The 20,746-nt window shown below is 39.2% G+C and overlaps 1 protein-coding gene across 1 annotated transcript in view; it reads left to right on the top strand.

Moving 5' to 3' along the window:
* The window catches only part of DLG2 (discs large MAGUK scaffold protein 2), a 1,033,555-nt gene that overhangs the window by 5,317 nt on the left and 1,007,492 nt on the right, over positions 1 to 20,746 (top strand). Inside the window, exon 3 of the mRNA XM_050713155.1 lies at positions 11,205 to 11,336. Coding sequence (XP_050569112.1) covers positions 11,205 to 11,336 — 132 coding nt within the window. The remainder of the gene's footprint in view (positions 1 to 11,204; positions 11,337 to 20,746) is intronic.

Below are 20,746 nucleotides of genomic sequence, written 5' to 3'. Positions count from 1 at the left end.
TCTTTCACAGTGACAGAAAAAACTAATTAGATCCACGCTCCTCTGTGCTAGAGACCAGATGCCAGATCTGAGCCCTGCTTGCCATCCACATGGCTGTGGCAGGAGCCCCCACACGTGAATGCCTGGCTGCACGAGTGCTAACCCTGCCAACACCTTTACACTTCTGGCTGCGTCTAGGCGGTAGGAGATGCTTAAATAGTGGGGTTTATACTGCCCTCACCCCATTTTCCAGCTCTGAGACTGAAAGGAACCATATCTTGAGCCAGATGCACCCTGTGGGCTGCCAGGAATATTTTGACTCTCTCTGCTTTGTAGTCAATTTATGAAGGCGTGCTGGTTCTGTTTTACATAGATATTTTTTTTCATCATACCTCTTATATAAAGAAACGCTTTCAAGGACATATTTTATTAAACCAATCAACAAGAAGAATTAAAAAACATTGATCTGATCCCATGTGGTCTGTGCCGTTTAGGAGAATGTGACAGCTATGCTTGAGGAAATGCTAGATTATGCAGTGGTAATACAAATTTTATGTGGCTGGTTTGTTGAAAGGAAGGGGTCTAAAACAATTGGGCAGGAATTCTAAAAGCAAAGTTTATAGAGAGCCAGACAAAGTTAGCTCCTGTTAATGCACTGCAGTTCTTTGTGCCCTGAACTTCTTTTTAAATAACAAAATTTCAATTTAGGGCTGTAACTTTTGGTGCTCAGAAATGTTGGTGAATGTAGTTGCAGTCTCCTGACAGCCTACTAAGCAGGAAATCCAGTATGTATTGAAGTAGATTTGTGTTTCCCGTTTCATTCTAGTAAGTATTACAAGCTTTTTGTCACCTCAGTTGCTGAATAAATTCTCTCAAATAAGCACATGGCTAAAAAGCGACGTTTTTCACTCCAAGTTTTGTCAAACTACCTCACAGTTTTTACAGTGAATCAACAGCAGTGCAAACTTGTAGGCTAGGCTTACAGACTACAAAAAGCACAATTTTTGTTCCCCAAGAATTGAACGAGTGGCAGAAAATCGCTGTCTAAACGTTCCCAACTTCCACCACAGAGCTATGACTGAAGGATGTAGCCTCTTCCCTGGCAGTAATCTTTTTCCAGCCACAGGGTGTTCCCTCTGTGAGAAGCAGCGACACATTTTGCACACAAGAGGACTGTAGGAGCAGACACAATATAGAACAAGTCTTTGTTGTATAAGCGCAGGCTGCAAAGTTAAGATGCCTCTGCATTGGAAGTAGTGAATTTTATGGGCTTTTTTGCATTCTACCGTCATTCTGCTATTTGTCAGATTTTCTTACAACAGATCCTGCCCATTTTAGTTGCCTCACGTCCATGGGATGCACACCTTGTTAGCCCAGGGGGCTGCTTTAGTCAGCAGAGAGACTTTTACCTCCAGAGAGGGCATTTTGACCCACCTGAGGTCTAAATTTTCTTCTTGGCACTTGTCCTCCTGTCTCCCCATTGGCTTCGGGAACACAGGGTAGCCACTCTCACTGGGCTCAGGTGGGTGATATCTCAGCCTCTCCTTTAACGTGTAGGGGGAAAAAACATCCCCTTGCCTGAGATCTTTATGAGACCTGACCTTGTGTGTTCTGTGAGTGCTATAAATTAACACTATTTGTTATTTTTGTCAGGAAAAAGTGTTACAAATTGTTGTACTGTTAGTCGCTAGAACTGGAATCAGCCATGCTGTTGATAGAGACAAGAGGCAGCTGTGCATCCTCTCCTCCCATTCCTGTTAAACACATATTGCACTCAGTGGAAGTAACGGAATCTTGCATGATAAGCATTTTTTTTTCCCTTCTCAGCCTCCCTTCCTTCCTTCTGATTTTGTTCCAGATGGCCAAGTTAGATGTCAGAGGGTGATCACAGAGAAAAAGTTGAATTTGTAACTGGTAGCCCAGGGTGCTAAAAGGTGATTTTGCAGCCCCTGCTTCAGCATTTTGCTGAAAATTGGTGACATTCTCATTTTGAGAATTAACTGCCTTACTCAGTTTTGCTTATTTTGATCGGGCCATATCAGGTTCTTGCTTCTTACAAGTATTTATGGTCTGTTTCACTATGGTATCTTGTATTTACTGAGGATTTTGTGCCAAACAGTATGTTTATAAAAGTAAAGATCACGTTTTCTCTTGCCTTATTCATCCCAGAAATAGCCAGTGGGGCTCCCTTGGCCTGATGGGTGACGACAGTAGTAACCAACACACAAAATATGTGAAGGAACTGTTTGCTTTTTAATGGCTGCTTTTCAGAGGAGCTTTTGTTGGCATCAAACTTTCTTCACCAAGATAGTTTAGTCCTTAAGTCTGTCTTCACTTTGGGGAAGAAGAGGTAAATGCTTCCTTCAAAACACATTTGTCAGAAAGGTGAGTGAAGGTGAGTCATTCTCTCCTTCCTTCTGGGAAGGAGAGAATATGGACAATTTGGGTTCTACAAACAAACCAGCGTTTAGTGCTTCACATTCCTCTCTCTCCTAGCTGTATGGCATATGTCGCTACCCTGCAGAGCAGTAATTCGTCACCTTCCAGTTCAGTCCTAGGTGTTGTGCTCTCCAGCAACACCATCTTGGGGATGAGTGCCTGCTGAGCTGTGCTTTTAATAAAGTAAAGCCACCACAAATAAACCTCAAACCAAACTTTGCAGGTGTATAGATTCAATTGTTTAACATCCAAAATGTAGAATTCTTTTTTTTTGTTTGTTTTATCAACTGAGAGACTCCAGTCTAATACAAAGGTTCTTAAATGAAAAAATCCAAAGAGGTTCTGGGAAAATGTAAGATCATAATGTGTGTTTTGGTAATAAATAAAGAAGACTGGATCTCATTCCATTTCTTTTATTTATTTATTTATTTATTTATTTATTGCATCTCCAGAAAGATGTCGGTGTTACTGGATTAGATCTGAATTTTCGTAATTCCACATTGTTTTCTTTCATGCGAAACAGTGCTCGTTTTGTATGAGTTTGGAAGTGATTTATTCCAGAACAGATGCCTTTTTGTTAGCTGCCTGCCTTGTTCCAATTTTCACATTTATGTTATTTTTAAATTTGAATCTTTGAAAGCAAGAACTTATACAACAGCTGTAATAAGTGTATAACTCCTGTTTTTTACTCTTACAACTATCCACCAAGTTCCACTAGCCTTGTGTACGGCATACAGCTACATTTGTACAGCTAGATTTTTGTGTATGACACAGCTGTTCTTCAAAGCAGGGCTCTTTCATATTTTTGTGACTGCTAAGCTCTGTCAAGATGCCCTTATTCCGCTGCATAAACAAGAGGTTTTCATTTGGTGCTACATCATTTTGGGGGCGAGTGGCTTCATTTTCATTCTGTCTTCCTATTTGCATTGCTGATTTTTACACCTAGATTTTAACGTTGTGACACTTGAAAGGCAGAAACAAGAAGTTCAGGTGAAGCTAATTACACTTGCAGGGTTTCTCTGATTCTAGAAGGAGCTTCAGGGCCTCAGAATCTGCTTGTGTATCTGAAACCCAAACAATCCATGAAGCCAGGACAAGAAATGTGAGAAAAGATCACTAACAAACAGTCCTCGCTTTACCTTCAATGTGGCTGGGAAAAAAAGAGCTCTCTAGGAAAAAGGATTGGCCCCTGTGGGATTAGTAGCTGATACCAGCAGTTGCTAAACCCTTCTGTGATCCCTGAAAAGAAGTGATCTAGTGGGAAGAAAAAAAGGTCCCACAATGAGCCACTGATAAGGAGCAAGGGGATCTTATTACAGTAAAGTGATACATAAGATGAACAGATCATACACTAAATATTGAGTGATTTTTTTGTTATTTGTTTGTTTTTGAGAGTTAATAGTATTTACAGGAAGAGGTGAGTAGAGGAAGGATACCCGTGGGATTGCAGGGGTCCGATATCCCCACCAGCCCAGCTGGGCTGGGGGGCACCAGGAACGCAGCTTTGGTTGCAGGATGCTTTCTGCTGAACGCTGGAGAAAAGTTTCCCATGGTTTTATGCTGAGCCAGGCACTAACTGGTCTTTATATAGTTATCTTGTTCCTTGGGTAAGTACATTTAGTCAAGTTTTAAGGAATATATTTAAAACTCAAAGAAAGCAAAGTAAAGGTAGCGTTTTAACAGAACAGATGTACGGTTACGTGCTGTAAAACCAAGTGTGAAGACACTCTGACAACAAACTGACATTGCAGCTAATTATCATGGAAAACGGATTTTTTTCATAAAGATCCAGTTTTCTGTATAGTAAATTGGACAAAACATCTGATTCCTAACAAACATGCCAAAAAAAGGAACCCAAGTGTTCTTATCATTGCTTCCCTGGCCATTTGCGTGTGCGTGCTGTAAAGCTGACGGTACTTCTGTCTGGCTTCATCCACCAGTCTGCTCTGTGGCATTCACGGGTTCTCACCCAGGCTTTGGAGACTGCTTTAGGATAAATATAATTCCAGAAGAGGGAATAAGAGGCTTTGGAAATGTAAACCATGTACAAAAGTCCTAGGGGTTGGAACTGAGCACACAGCGTTGCCCTGACCTGTAAAACTTGTGGTTGTACTTGCATAGCAGTTCTTCTCACAGAATATCTGCCCCGTTTCTGGTCTGCTAACAGCATCAAGGTCTGAACAAGTCCTTCACAACTGAACTGCTCCTAAATCTGTTTTGCAGGAAGGCAGCCCGTGCGGGGAATTCACAAAGGCTACGGTTGATTCAGGAGGCAACGCTTCCTTTTGCAGTTAATGGAGAGCACGAGGTTTCTTCGTGGGGTGACTCAGTGAAACCTTAACTTTAAATTTCATTCTTTGAAAGAGTCACCGACTCAAGTTTAATCTCCGTAGGCCCTGTGGCAGCCTCCCCTGGCTGCCCAGAGCCTAGAAATAAGCCTGTGGGGTAATCACTTTGACTTAAATGGTTAACCCTCCTGTTTCTGTCCACTTGGTTTTCCTACCAGGACAGAAGGTGGGCTCACTTGTTATACGCGCTCCCAGGAACAGTCATTTTTAACCCTTCTGCTTGTTTGTTGTGAGTGCTCATCACCCCTACATATTATTTGTCACATCCATAAGGCCTTACATTTCCTCGAGGTTGTGTAACCCATGCGGGGCCTTTCCCTGAGGGCTTATTAAAGCCCTACATGAAGGGCCAGAGGTGCTGAGAGATTTCTGGTTTGTACAGGGCCACACTTTCCCTGTCTGCTGGCCCTCTGCTGCCCCTCTTTTGCACCTCATTTATGTATATATAAATATATATAATATAAATAAATATATATAAATGATTGGCATTTTTTAGTAATTCTCAAGGCTTTCGAAGCATTGTAACCTGCAATTTTGTCTCTCTCTCAACTGTCTCAGTATACCATTTCCTATGCTTCTTTCAAAAATTTAACTGGCTTTTACCTCCAGTTTAGAAACTTCAGATTTTTCAGGGCAGTCTCACGTAGGAGTTGTGAAGCCCAGGTCTTCTGTATGCAAGAGCACTGCGTGCTAACAGGATTTGTTCCTCTGTGTTTGCTGTCTTGTGTGAAGATTAAGAAAGGTGAATGAGTTGTTGGTGGCTTAGGCTTGGATCAGACCCCTCCCTTTGATCTACAACAACTCGTTTCAAAATTTGGAGTTTTCCAGAGCCCAGGATCAAATCAAGAGATCCTAAAATAACAGGGGCAGGGAACAGTGTTTGCTCAGACCTCTGGCTGTTCCACCAGTGGTCATCTAAAGTAAGGTTTGAACCCCAAAGTGCAAGTAATTTTGGAGATCCTTTTTTTTTTAAAGTTATCGAAGTTCACTGAAAAAAACTTCCTTGCTCTCTTTCCCGGTGCTCTGATTACATTTCTCACGTCTATTTTGGCTGCTGCTTTTTTCCTCTCCTATTCTTCATACTTTTTCTGGCTTTGGTGCCCTACATTTTCCAAATTCTGGTTCTCCAAATGCTGGAAAGAGTCTCTTGAAATGCGTTGGCATATTTTTCTTTAAAATTCACCCATGCCAAAGACTTTGCTAGTCAGAAATAATAACAATCCCTTTTTGGAAAGGGAAAAGTCAACATTTTCCCACACCATTGTACCCCTAAAGTTTTGTAGTTCACTGATTCTGATGCCAATGGGAGGAAATATAAGCAAATACGATCTTAAATTTGCCAACAAACTGTCTTCTGAGCAAATCTGTTGTTCCCTGAGAGTCAGTGGTCACTTGAAACTACCTTGGGCTGGTGAAGGTTGCCGTTAACCAGCTGACTGTGATTTCTTGCATGTGCGAGGCAGAAGTTTCCAGTTGCTGCTAAGTTTGACATCGTATTTGCTTTATTTTTCCCTCTCCATTTTCTAAGCTGCCTTCTTTCGTAGCAGGGGTTTGGTGGCTGTAGCAAACCTTCACAGATGGTAGCAGCAGTTCTTGGGAGGCTTGCAGGTGTTCAAGCACAGCAGGTTTCTAAAATAATTAGGTTGGTGTTGGCCAGTTATGTACTCTGGTCCATATAGTGTTACCTTATGTGGCTTTACTGGAGCTATCAGGTCTTGAAAACAGGCACATAACAAATAAATTGCATCTGCCCGACTTACATGGTGCTCCAGTCATCTGTTTCTTGGTTTGTGTCCTCACCATTCAGCATTCTCTGGTTTGAGCCATTCTGAGGACGGAGCTCAGTGACTGGTTTCGAATCAGTTTTATCTTTCCCATATAGTTTCAATTGATCTTGTTAGTCAAATCTTTTCCAATTTAATCATTGAAAATCATAGATATTCCTAAACTGTCTTCAGACCCAGTCTATTTAGTTCATCGAAAGGATAAATGGTTTGAATAACATCCGGGAGATATTTAGGAAAACTGTTTCCTGTAGTTGTAGAGGTTCCCACAGTTTTGGAACTCAGTTTTGGTGTACTAAACTCCATTAAGATTTCAGTCACCCGAACAAACTAATTTGTCCAAAACCTGAGTGCTCACCTGTTACGCTTTTAGAGAACAAACTGAAGCTCAAATTTTTCAGTAGCTCCTTGCCTATATGGACTGTCAGTGATTCTGAAATGAAATTGCAAATAACAAGAAGCAGGTAAAGACCCTGAAATAAACCAGGAGGGCAAGGAAATCCTGCTGCTTTCAGGTACTGGTTGGTATTGTAAGTGACATCCAGATCCCAGATATGGACCCTGAGATGTAGCTGAAGTAGAATTTATTTCTGCATTGTAATATCAAAGTAAATGATTAAGAAAATTAATTACAGAATTTCCTTCCTTGCTTTTAAATCTATGTAATTATGACATATAGTCTTTCATATTGGCGTACATTTTAAGGGCAATGCTTTAAGAAACAATTTTCTATTGGTGAGAAGCTCATCTCCAGATGTATGGTACACCTCACTCCATACCTGTTTGTATGTATGGCTTCAGTTCTTGTTGACAGTATTTCTGGAAAACTTGTTTTTCTCTGTAAGTTATGTTGAAGCTATGCTTCATTCACATGTAACTTGCTTTATATTACCAATGCTTTATTTATTCTCTGCCCTTGCCCTTGCCCTTGCCTTTGCCCTTGCCCTTGCCCTTGCGCTTGCCCTTGCCCTTGCCCTTGCCCTTTCCTGTCCATTTTTATTTTTCATCAGATGTATAACCATTGGCCCAGCAGATGTTTCAGCCCTATAGTATGACTGCCTACTTATGGAGCTTTAAAAATCGACATCCATGAAAATGTGTTTATAAAGTGTGGATACTATAAAGAGTGGATTAATCTCTAATGATCTCATCTAACTCCAAGGAAAGGATTTTCCCTTTTTGATTTTTATATAAATCAATAGCTTATATTAAATTGATACTCATTCTGTAAAAGACAAATTATATATATATATATTTTAATGTGATAAAACTCTAGATTTTTTTGAGGGAGAAAACAGTTTTCCAAAGAAATCCAATAAGCAAAGTTACTGATCTACAGTTTTCTGCCAGTGTCACATATCTCTCTGATTCATTGTAGCAATTGCTTATTCCTGATCAGTAACATAAACCTCAAACATCTGTGAACCGGTTAAAAAAATTATGGAATAATAAATTGAAAAATTGTTAGCTTAATTCAATACTGTCTTGGACAAGATATTGTAGGACCATAAATCCCCTTGTATCCTTAAAGATTTTTTTCTTATTATTTTATTAAGATGTTTTGAGTATGATTTATTTAAAGAAAACAGTTATGCAGATACTGTCTAGGATATATGTGAGTTTCTGCAGGATGGTATCATCTGAGTGGTTCTTGTCCAAGGGGCCTCTCTAAGGCAATAGGTTCAGCTGTATGAGTCAAGGTCGGTGTAACTGGACTCCATGCAATGCTATGCTTAGCTTTCCTTAACATTTCAGATGAATGTGTTAATTTAAAAATATAATATGCAAAGAAACAGCAAGAAAAAACAGAGCTATATCCATCAGATTTCATCAGGAAGAGTTAATATTTATTTTTCAGTGGTATTTTGTTAGCAGACAAAGGACCTAGTTGGGATCAACACAACTTGGAATGGTAAATGCCTGTTGAAAAGGTTTGAGGTCTTGTTTGAATGAATGTGGATTTGGTATAAGCACTGAAACATTGTGGAACCATGGAATAAAGATTTCTTGGTTGTATTTATGATACACTTAGACTTATTTTGGCTGCTAAAAATTGCCCGTGTGCTCCAGTGGATATTGTCATCCCATACATACAGCGATCAGGTCCTCCATGAAAACCTGGAAGAGAAGAATGTGTGGGCATTCTGCTTCTGAAATGTTTGTTTAATTAGCGTGGCAAGGAATATTGTTCTTATTTAACTGGTGTGCTGCAGTGCGGGCAGTCAGCTCTGATTTACGCTCCACAGCTGTCAGTCCAAAGAGGAGGAAAGTACTGGCCGTCCTCACCTGCTGCGGGTGTAACTGGGAGCTGAAGGTGGTCGTCATCTTGGAGGGCGTGCTTGGTGTTCTTCGGACATGCCATGTTATTGAGTTAAGAAAGCTATAAAGGAAAACTAGGCAGGAAGGTAATTCCTTGAGCTGGAATTTAGCCAGGATTTGGAGTTAACACTAAGGCTGTGCTCTGTTACTGGTTGCTTGGTTCGTAGGGTTTGGGACTGGTTTGGGGTCCACCAGGAGTAGGCTTTTTTCATCCTGATGAATTGCAAAGTAATAATTTTGTTGAAAATGAAAACTCTATTCAGCGTTCCAGAAGGATGCTACTTTTTTGTAGCTTTGTTTGTTTGTTTGTTTTAAATCAGAGCTGTACACTTTGGGGAAGGAATGGTGAATGAGGGAGGGGACATCAGCACTGTGCCCCAGGTGACTGAGGCAGCAGGAGTGGAATAAGATCCTAAGCTATTAACTAATTATTTAGTAGTGGGGAGCCAGAACTTGTATATAGACAAAATCAGAGGCATCACAAGAAGGTCAGATGCACTGTTATGAGCTGTGTGAAAGGTACAATGTTAAGTGGGGTTTTCAGGGCAAAAGAAGCTGAGCTCATGCATAGAGGTAGTTACATGTCCCCAGCAATTGGTTGGGAATACAGCAGTGGGTTGGTCTGGTTTGGTGGAACCGATTGTTAAAAAGTATTTTTGCTTTCTGCTTCTTGCAGCTGCTTTGTTTATGAATAACTTTGTGGGTGTTGCTTCCTCCACACCAAAAGCTCCAGCCTGGCAAGAGCTGTTCATGGTGCAGCACCCTACTGACGAGGAGAAACCAGTTGTGCAAAAACGGCTTGCTTGAGCCTTGGGAGAGCTGAGCGCCCTCATTTATCACAGTCAGTGGGAAAAAAAACCACAATTTTTGAGGGTGGTTCACAGTGGGAACCTAGCCCCAGTCTTCAGAACTGGCCTTTAAATGAGCTGATTTCTCTCTGTGCATTTTAAGTGGGTCCTAAGGTCGCTGAGTGCTTCACGTTAAAGCCAGGCAAACACCTAACCCTTATTTCCCCCGTGATGTGAGGAGAGTGAAAATAAATTACATCTTCTTAAACATCAACCATTGATTAAATGTTTCTCCTTTCATAATTTAAGAATGTTATCAGCTGAATGCAAGTTGTGTCTTTTCCCATACTGTGTCATTTTAATTGTCTCACCGCAGGGCCCACACTGCATAGATCACGTTCAAGATCCTTGGTTGAACAAAGACAATCAATTTTTATATAGAGAAAAATAAGTTTGATTTCAGATATTTAGAAAAAACACTGATAAAAGCAGTCTGGTTTACCTTTCCAAGCATTTTGACAGAACTTTGTTGCATTTAATCTAGCTGAAGAGTCTGCACCTGTCCTATAAAGAAGATTATATTGAACTCCACTGTAAGAAATTTAGAGTGAGCCACTTGTCTCATTATAATTATTAATTTGGATTTTTTTTTTACTGCTTGGGAATCTTATTGCAACTTGGTGGTAATATAATTACAAAGGCATGTGCAGACATCTCAGTGTCATAGGTACGTATATGGACATTTCTACTTAGGATGGGAGAAGGAAAGGTTAAGTCTGATTCTCCATTTTCTTGTACATTTATTTATATCAAATGATGATATTTGGATTTCATATGATTTTATATGTCACTCATGTTCTCAGCAAATGACTATACAAAGACAATAGCAGCAGGAGAAAGAGAGCTCTGTTTTCCTGGCCTCTTCCAGAAGGCTGGATTGCTCCATTTGAGCCAACACATGAATGCAAGTCTGCTATCAAAGTCTCATTTTCAGCAAAGAGGTAGATAGCAATTCTGTGTAGCGAGGGAACAAAAATAAAAGAACCCTCTTGGACACCTGCCTTTCAGATACACATTTGCTATTCAGAGAACAGAGAATTGAGTGCTTCAGATGCCAAGCAAAGACTTTCATGTCTTCTCTGAATATATTTTAAGGCCAGTTTTCCTGCACAGATATCCATAATGGTTATTGCCTATAATTTTGTAGCTTCTGCAAATTGTAATTTGGTTCAAAACCCATAGCTTCCAGCTGGTTTTGGATAAATGAAAGCTTAACACTTGTTGTAGATGTTATTCGAAAGATCATTTTCCTTTTGCAGGGTTCTCAGATATGCAGTATTCTTCCTGTTTTGGTGATGGGTCAGTCTCTCCATATTGCCTGAATTTTAAGGCTCAGGGCACGCACCTTACAAGAGAATGCAACACCATTTGGTGTGAATGTTCCTACATGTGTGAACAAATGCCTTTAGAAATGTGGGGGCAGTCTTTGGGCATTTAAATACTTTCCCGAGTGAATAAAAACTGGTTTTGTACTTGTTCATTTTTAGATACTGACCGAGCTCTAGTGCTGCTGGAAGAATATTGTAAAAAACTGAGGAAGCCAGAAGAGCAACAACTGAAAAAAGCCATCAGAAAAGTAATGGGCATCTTTAGGAGCAGCTTGTTTCAGGCACTTCTAGGTAGGTACTAATATTTAATGACTTTGTATGCCTTTGAAGGCCAGACCTAGGTCAGACCTTGTAACTTTCCTCTTACTGTGCACTATTTAATTTGTATTTACAATGCAACAGCATGTTGAGATGATCCTTCTTGGTTCTCTGTGAAGAAACTCATTGTCCTAATATTTCAAAGGTATTTGCTTATTTATAGTAAACGAAAGTGTAACAAAAAACTCATGCAAGATAGGGCATCGAATCATTATTCCTAAACCTTGCCGCTTTCCTTTTGTTTAATGGAAATTGTTGAAACAGAGTAGGATATAACTATGCAAAGTTGAAGGTGAAGCTGAATCTCCACACAGGTGAATTACCAAAGTTTCGCTGATTTTCATCTTTTCTAGATTTTATCATCTAAAATCTTTGTGTCTTTTGCATTACGTTTTATGGAAGATGTCAGCCAAAGAAACTCAGAAATTAGTCAAGAAAAATGCACAGGCACACAGTAAGACTGGCCAAATGGTCCCATCCATGTGACGTTGCAGTGTTCAGATAGTGCTGGTTCATCACTCAGTCTTTCTTCCACGTACGTGTAGGTCCATGTAAATGACAGCATTTGTCAAAATGGAGCACTTGATGTGTTGGAGCTTTATGTAAAATAACTTTTCTGAGTTATTATACATAAAATGTTTTCAACGTCATGAACTTCCTGATGTGGCTGTAGCATCTCTGTTGTCCCTAGTACCACGCAGTGCTTGTGCTGCCAGTCCTGGGATGTGGTGAAAATAAGTGTGTGCCACGCTTGCTCTACCTCTCTCTGCCCTCTTGCTGACAGTGCTTTGGCCCCTTAGTTTTTCATTCCTTCACAAACATCTGTAAATTTTGTGGAGAATTAATCTGAAAGGAGCATTTCTTAACACAAACAATGGCAGTGGAACCACATGTTCCCTCCGGTTATGGTTGTTTAAAGCCATATTGACAATTGTGCTCATTGCAGAGCTACAATCAGTAGTAGTTAGGGAAAAATTTTGGTTATACATCATAAAAGTAGAAGTACATAAATACAACACTATTACTGTGAAGACGAGGGAGATCTGTGAAGAGTTTCAGTAACTTCTGTAGCATTTATGAAAAATGTATTTACCTGTCTCTAACATTTCCTGCAAAATAATTAATGTCGATACTATTTTACTTGTATTTTTCCTTGGCTTCTTTAAAGTCATTAGCTTTATTTCATAAAGCCTACATAATTTTAATTGTTATTTATTATTTTAAAAAAGTTGCTACGTTTGTACCTAAACAGTATTTACCAAATAGTAATAAATACATCTGAACTGAAGAATGAAAAAAAGATGCGAAGTTTCTATGTTATTTTCATGAAGATAACTGCGAATATAAAAGTATGTATTGAAGAGATACACAAGTCTCAGAAGCATTGTTATCTGTACATCTATTTCTGCAGTACTTTGAAGTAATCTTTCAAAGTGTTCTAACAACATATGTGCTTTGTGTGTGGCTACACTGCAATATTTTTTGATGTATTACATATGCCAGAAATGAGAAGGTGATTATAGCTACATTAAGGTTGAGTCCAAAGAACAAAGCAAATCATTTGATTGCCACAGTTACAGATTGAGGAATACAATGGTGTGACGTTAGATAGTATTTTAATTTGTAGGACTTTGGGTGTCTTTTCCTTGTCCTCAAATGCTTCATTATATAAAAGAGATTTGGGAATTGCCAGCCATGTTCAAATTCTCGCATTATTACATTTGGTTTGCTATTTGGTTGGTCTAGATTCTGGAATAATACAAAACAGTGACCTCTCATCAATATTGTAACTGTGGAAGATGATGTTATTACACAATCAATAGTGAGGTTCTTGCATAATCGTTATTTCAAAAAACTCCACTTCCATGACATCTGTTTTAGCTTCCCAGCACAGTTTCTTCCATTTACCTATCAATCAGACCATCCAAAGAAATGCTGAAGGCAGAACTCTCCATCTCATTTTAAGTTCTGTACTGCTAAAGTACCTTTGTTTTTTGTATTTACAGAATGTCTAAGTCTTGAAAGTGTCCACTTTTGAGTGCCTACTTAGATGTACTTTTCAGAGTCTGAGTTTTCAACACTTTCCAAAACTTGATCTCATCTACAACGGTCAAACATCTGTTTTTATTGAGAACTGATCAACCTTTTGAGTATTTAGGATGTAACTGCTAACACAAAATGTGGTTTCTGAACAGAATTGTTAACCTGGATGCATACGTTTTCATTCCAACCAGGTGTAAAGTTAATATTATTTTAAGTACCAAATTCAGTTGTTGTATATCCTACAGCTTCAATAGAATTTGAGTCCTTTATGAATAAATTCAGCTATTGTATCCATCACTGTCCTTTACATCTGTGTTCAACTCTAGTTAGCTTCCAAAATGCTTTAAAAATCTATAGGATGTCTTTACGTTGAGTATTAAAGAACCAATAAAGAGCAATAAATGTAATAAGAGGTACTGTTCAAATCTGAGCACCAAAGTTTAAGTGTTGTCTAGTTCCTTTTGTTCACAAATTTGTGCTTGTGTGGTTTGATTCAACCGGCCATGTTTGAACTTGGACTCTTGATTTTTTCTTATCCTCATTGTGTTTCATAAATATTGACTACCGAATTTAGGAGTAACATGAGAAAAATGAGGACCTGATATTTTTCATAAGCACAGTCTACACATGGATGAAGTGACTACAGATATGGAAGTAAAATGTCTGTAAGTGATTTACAAAAGGATTATTGATGCATTGTCCTTTTACATTTTAATTTGTGTTCAAAAACATCTCCTTTTTCTCTTCAGGCTGTTCTTGTTGCTAGACTTCTTGCTAGAGTTGCTGTGTTCGGTTACAGCTGAGTTGGTTGCCAAGAGGCACATTTTCAAAGCGACATGTGGAGCTGTAGTCTCTAGAGTCCCATTATACTCAAGTGGCCCAAACACAATTCTTTGAAAATCCAGCCCTCAGTTTCTGAGAGGAGGGAGGAGGAAAAGCTCTTCAGAAGGAGTGTGGAAAGGGAAGAGCTCCTATTTAGATATTGACATTACTCTTAAGTCAATTCCAAATTATTTTCACCAAAAAGATTGTACCAATCCTTCTATGCATGGCGAGAGGGGGAGTTACAGTTTGGTTGTTATTATGAGCTCGAGAGGATTTTTTGCTTTTTGTAGGGGCATCCATAGCTGCACAACATTAAATTAATGGGAAGCTCTCAAATTGTAGCACATGTTGTTCTGATGTATTTATTTTTTCAGAAGTAACCCTACAAGGAAAAGAAAATGAAACCTGCAGAAATCTGAGCGTTTCATTTGTTAGGATTATCTCAGAATGGGACATCTTGGAGTCATTGTGTAGAGATAAAAAAGGAGAACTATAAAAGAGAATAATAATAGTCATCTGGACATTTCAAAACTACTAAACATCTTTTTTTTCCATTCAGTTCTTTATGAAGAACACAGTTTAGTACAATCTAGTTCTAAAAACCTCTGCTATATATTTGCCTAGTCTTCATTTCATTAAGAAAAGTGCATCGTTTTACCGCTTAGAAAGCTGTTCTGTGGAATGAGAATGGATGAAAGAGGTTTATGTCAGAGGGTTGTTTATTTATTTATTTTTTTGGTAGATGCATCTCTATAAAACATCATTTTGTTTCTAGCAGGAATTAAAGTGCCACAAATAGCTGTAATCATCTTATGCAGTATTAGGTAAAAACTAATCTCTATAGGTTTTTCTAAAATTCAGATAAACCCAATCTGTAGAGGATGACGTATCTCCTGAGGACTTTTAAACCATGTCTTATCTTTTTTTCTCATGCTTGCATAACTTTGCCTGAATTTTAAATTGGCAAATTTTCAACTATAATCTGCATCGTTTTTTTTTTCTTTTTTTTTTTTTTAATAGCATTGTACCATTTCTGCAGAATAATGTGGATGTTATAAAACCGCCCGCCTTAAAAGTTGCTGTAGTAAACACTACTGTAAGGATTACATAATTCACTGGTCATTTGTGACACAGCCTGTATTTAGAGATTTAGGATATAATTTGATGGTTTTAGTAAGAGGGGTTTTTAGACTCCTTACCTCATTCAGTTCACTTTTAAATAAGCCCTGTTATAACAATCCATTTTAAAAGAGCCACCGTTGTCTTTTAAACCAGGTCATAAAGGAAGTCAGGTTTTTCTTCTGTGTTAACATATTATTTTTCTATAAAAGGTTTGTGTAAATTAAGTGGCAGTGTAACTCAACACTGTTGGATTGGTATCCAAACTTCCGAGAATCTGTGTCTTGTGATCCTCTGTGTTACAGGACAGATAGGGTATATAAAGACCTGGATATAGCCTTTTACTGCTTTAGGAGAGCCTAAGCAAGTCCCCACTGCTTTAATTATTTTCTGGTGTTTTAAAACCAGTAAAATATATATCAATTAAAAAAGACAATTGCCATTGACAAATGGAAACATTTAGTACAGGGAGCATGAAGCAGGTCAGGAGCTTGGTTTCTTATGGCTTTGTCCTAGTTTGATTGACTTTGGTGGCTAAGAATTTGTGGGCTCTGGCTGAAACTCCCCCTGCACGTAGGGCATTTCCTTGAGCTCTCTTCTCTGTGCGTTACCTGATAAGTGTAACTCACCAGGGAAACTTCTTCTCTTGATAAAAATACTTCTTTTCTTGCTCAGTATTACAAAACTTTGGCAATGTCAGGAAGACGTGTACGGATACAGATGTGCACATGCAGATAGGAGGGATCCATTAGGTCTCTTTTGTCTGAAACCCATGTAAAATATGATCAAAATTCTGGACAGAACAATGGAGAGGGAGCCTCAAGCAAGGACCTTTCTGCAGAAATGTTCCACTGAAGACTTAAAGACACTTTTGAGTGTGTGGAACTGTGGAGCTGTAATTATAATGCTTATGTGAGGGTATGTCTACAAGGAGTCAGTGACAATTAAAAGCCAGTGACAATTAAAAGTCTTTCAATGGAAAATGTTTAAACTTCATGATAGTTTAGATATGAATGAATCCAGAGAGGAACCTGTCATAGAAGTAAGGTTGGGATGTTGAAACATGCCCCTGACATAAAAGGAAAATTGCTAAGAATGAAAAATGAGGACGATTTCAGTAGACGTAGCCATGCATGTCAGTTAAAGAGTAATGATTAAAAAATTCCCCCCATTTTTTGGCTTTCGTGCTGAGAAGAATAACTATACTGTTGGCCATATAGAGAGAGGAAGAATGGAACAATAAGGAATTTGTTTAGGCACGTCCAGTTTTAGGAGAAACTGTTTAAATAGTGACAGAAGGAAATGTGAGACTAGAGGGAAGGAGATGGGTCAGGATGGGGGAAGAGATGTGTGAGCAGGAAGATAAATTACGAGAAGAGCAGGAGACATGCCATGTGGGCTGAAGAAGTAAAAAAAGAAGGAAAGATAATAGAAGCCGGGGAGAAGTTGGGATAATGCAACACCTCAAAAATCCAGTGCTGGTCATACGTGGTAGCGCTGGTCTCCTGTGTTGAAAGCTCTATGAGATTTGCATAAAAGGAACATAAATAGTTGATAAAATTGTTGTTACCATTTGCTTCTATGATCTGTCTTTAAGAAACACTGCAGTCACTTTCAGGCCTTTTCCGACAACCACCGAGACCAGAAATTGTATTTTTCCCTTCAGTGTGAGATCTGACATTCATGGGACAATGGAAAACAAGGCAACACCAAATTGCACGAGGCTGCCGATACAACTGAGTTGAGGGTATCAAAATGAGGAAAATCAGCTTTGTAAACCCCTTGCTTGTACCAACCGTTCTCATTCTGTAGAAAGAACCATCTCAGCACTTACTGCCGTGTCAGTTCTTCAGGGATATAAAAGGTATTAAATGAATTGCTGTACTGGGAGACTTTTCAATAGGAAAGAATAACTGAGTGTTATCTATTCCTACTTGCCAGGCTTGCTCTCAGTAGGTGTTTTTACCCCACTTATGTGTTCAGCGTGTTTAACTACTTACACTGCTCTTGAACGTAAGGTCACTGATCTCATGTTATTGTTCTTGAGACTTAATCTCAGTGAGCTGGTTTCTGGTCATGTCAAGCTATTTTGCCTCGTGTAATAACACTGAATTCCAGAGGAGTTAATCCAGTACAGCCAAGCCCGCATCTGGCCCAGGGACATTAGGCAATTCTCTTTCCGAGGGCCTGAATCCAGCATTCACAAAGTCAACAGAAAAAGTCTCATTGACTTTGTCTGCCTCAGATCGTGCCATTGGAGAGATCCTTCCAGAGATTTATATTCAGACCTTTCCTGGTCGAGAAATAAAGATTCTTCTATAGCCACATAGAAATGAAGATTCTTCTGTAGCCAATATCTGAAAATATTGAAACCCTTTCAGACTGTTACAAATGTCAAAAAGCAAAAAGTATGTGCAAAAACCCTTCAGTGCTCTGTCACATTTGAGAAGCGCTCGAATGACATCTCTGACAATGGGGAAGCCTGTTATTACTCCTCACAGAGTCCTACTTTCCCAAACCGGCATCTTTCTTTGTTGCAGCATAAATTACAGCAGAACTGAAATTTAAATTCAAGGGCAGCTTTTGTTTTGCCTGAAGACAGCTGCAGCTGCTTTTATTCGTCAAGTCCAATTCTCTTAGTAAGCGAATTTGTGCTTTCTCTCAAAAGAACTAGAGGTAGCAGTGCTAGATCTTTGGGATAATTTGAAGCTGTCTGATCTTTTTTGACGAGCTGGGGGCTGGACCTCAGCCAGCTGGTGGGGCTAACCCTCGCATCTTCCCAGCGAAAGTCAGGTCGCATAGAGTAAATTGTTTATTCCAAAAAATGGTAAATTGTTTATTCCAAAAAATGGTAAATTGTTTATTCCAAAAAACGGTAGATCTGTTGTACCTGCTTTCCTATGCATTTTGTCCCACTGCTATTTTTCATCCCATAGCAGTGAAATTTCCCCTGAAATATCTTTATTTGTCTCCAGCTCTTCTGGCTCTCCCCAGCCCATGGTACCTGCAGAGCTTTTGGGGGAGCTGGGGCTTCTTCACTTCTGCCGAGCTGCATTGACATTGGGCAGAGCATTCAAAGTTGGTGAGAGCTAGCAGACAGATGCGCGTGAAGGAAAAGACAGACAGACGTCACGTTACTATAAGGAAATCAGACTGAAATATCCAGAGACTGGAGTTTTACCTGAGGTCTGAAATGTTATCGAGTCTCTGAGCTATGTCTGTGAAGAGGGAGCTGATGTGATTGAACAGGGTGCTCGGTACTTTCTTCGAGGCTCCCTTGGCCCACACCAACTTGGACATGTTGATCGCTTGGATACCCCTGAAATAAATTGGCTAGTCTGTTATAGCTGTTAAGGTCTTTGAATATTATCAGGCTCTGCAGGGCTACGTGATGCCCTCTATTAGGAGTTGGACTCGATGGTCCTTGTGGGTCCCTTCCAACTTGGGATATTCTGTGATTCTGTCATCTTTGAAGGTCCCTTCCAACTTGAGCTGTTTTAGCCTTCTGTAAATATTTCTGCATTTGCACAAATCTCAGAATTGTTTTTGCCTGTGGGACCTGCTGGGTGTTGCAGTGGCATCGTACAAGGAACAAGCAGAGCCAGGGCACTGGTCTGGCTAGCCAGCCTGGAGACATGGGGAGCCCTGGGAGAAGCTCCCATGACAAGTTCTTAATATTAAAGCTGTTTGGTTATTTTCTTTGTGTGAAGATGCGTGTGGGAAGAGTTGGGAATCTTGTGTGGGTACCCCAAGTCAGTTTTTTGCTTGAAAGACTTTAATTACTAAACGGTCGTGAATTACCAGAAAAGACCTGAACTCAGAAGTACAACATCTTAAATTTGTGGGAATTTTCATTGGGATCTCATCCTTGCTGTTGACTTTTTCCTTAATGAATTGAACAAAACCTCTGGGTATGAATGCTGATGAACGCTGAAAAATTCAGCATCTCAGCCCAGCTCTGTCTTTTGACTCTCAGCCTATCTGCGTACAAGAAGAAACCGATTACAGCACTGTTACAACCTAGGTAAATGCATAATCACTTGTAATCCTAATGCAACCCTCTGCTCATGTTTTGCTGCCTTTTAGCCAATGAGTGATAGCATTTCCACCTCAGACGAGGAATTTGGGAGCTTTGTGGACTTTCCTCATTTGAAATGCAAAAGCCGTGCATTCAAAATAAACCATTTTTAAGATGAGTCTTTAATATGAGCAATGTGGTAATTATTGAGCTTGTTAGTTTTCAATATCTAGCAAAGAATAAAAGCTGTTTTTGTTCCTGTAGTGTTTTTTTTATTATTATTTTTTTGAGTGTCTTGGCCATATGGATTCTGTGTATAATTGGAATTAATAAAATGCAGTTGCAGCAGCTGTCGTTGTATGGCTGCTGTCCCAGCATGAAGCTTGTCTTTTTCTTTGCATTAAATAGGGATAGCCTTTTATTATTGGTTTGTGATGAGAACTAGAGACAAATTATTTAGAGATGCATTTAGATAATCTGGTTTTATTTTGAACAATGTCTTCTTTTACAAGCTGAGGGAATATAAAGGGACAATGAGATTATCATTATTGTTTTTTAGTTTGTGTTAAATAAAGACTGGATTTATATCTTTCTATTGTAGTTTGTACATCTACTAATAAAATGGAAGAAAATAATCTGGAGCAGACAGTTCCATCAGCAATCCTAATGTTTATTTTTGTCAGCAGAGCCGTTCTCCCTCTCTAATGTTTTGGTCTATGAAGTCATTTTAGGTTAGTCTGTGATGTGATTCTCCTTTAGTGAATGTAACTTCTTAAAGAAGCAGAATGGTAATTTTGAAACCACAGAAACATTTCAGCCTTTGAGAGTTGTACACATCACAGCTTTCAAAGGTGTTGCAAATGAGCCCAGTTTGTTGCTTGGTGCCACCCCTGTGACTTTTGGGAATTTCAAGGCTGTGTTTGGGCTGTCAGCCTGATCTGCCTCCAAGACGACTCTGAAATCTGCTCAAAGAAGTCTGAATAGTTCTTTCCTGCCTCTGTTCTGTCATCATAGGTGTGTGGTTTTGAATTTCTGCTGACGTAGTTGATTAAAGCATATTTTATTGCATAAAATCTCAGGCATTAGAAATGGAATATAATTATTATAATACTAATTATTATGTTATGCTACACAGGAATGATGTGGTATGTAAAAACAGTGTGAAAATAACTGAATTAGGGCTGTAGTCACAGGTTGGGCAGCACTGTAACTAAGGTAGTGTCTGTGAACTTAGTTCAGTTCCCATATGTACAGTGTGATATTTCTCATCATTTTCACCTCAGACTCTTTTCCTTCAAAAATCCTGCTCTGTTCAGTGTGCAGAAGAGGTAGTGCTCGGCTCGTGAGCCAGCATTTATTACATTGCTAGCCCATCATT

This window comes from Cygnus atratus, chromosome 1, assembly GCF_013377495.2.
Source record: "Cygnus atratus isolate AKBS03 ecotype Queensland, Australia chromosome 1, CAtr_DNAZoo_HiC_assembly, whole genome shotgun sequence".
NCBI classification, from domain to species: Eukaryota; Metazoa; Chordata; class Aves; order Anseriformes; family Anatidae; genus Cygnus; species Cygnus atratus.
This window is presented reverse-complemented; position numbering and strand designations above follow the sequence as displayed.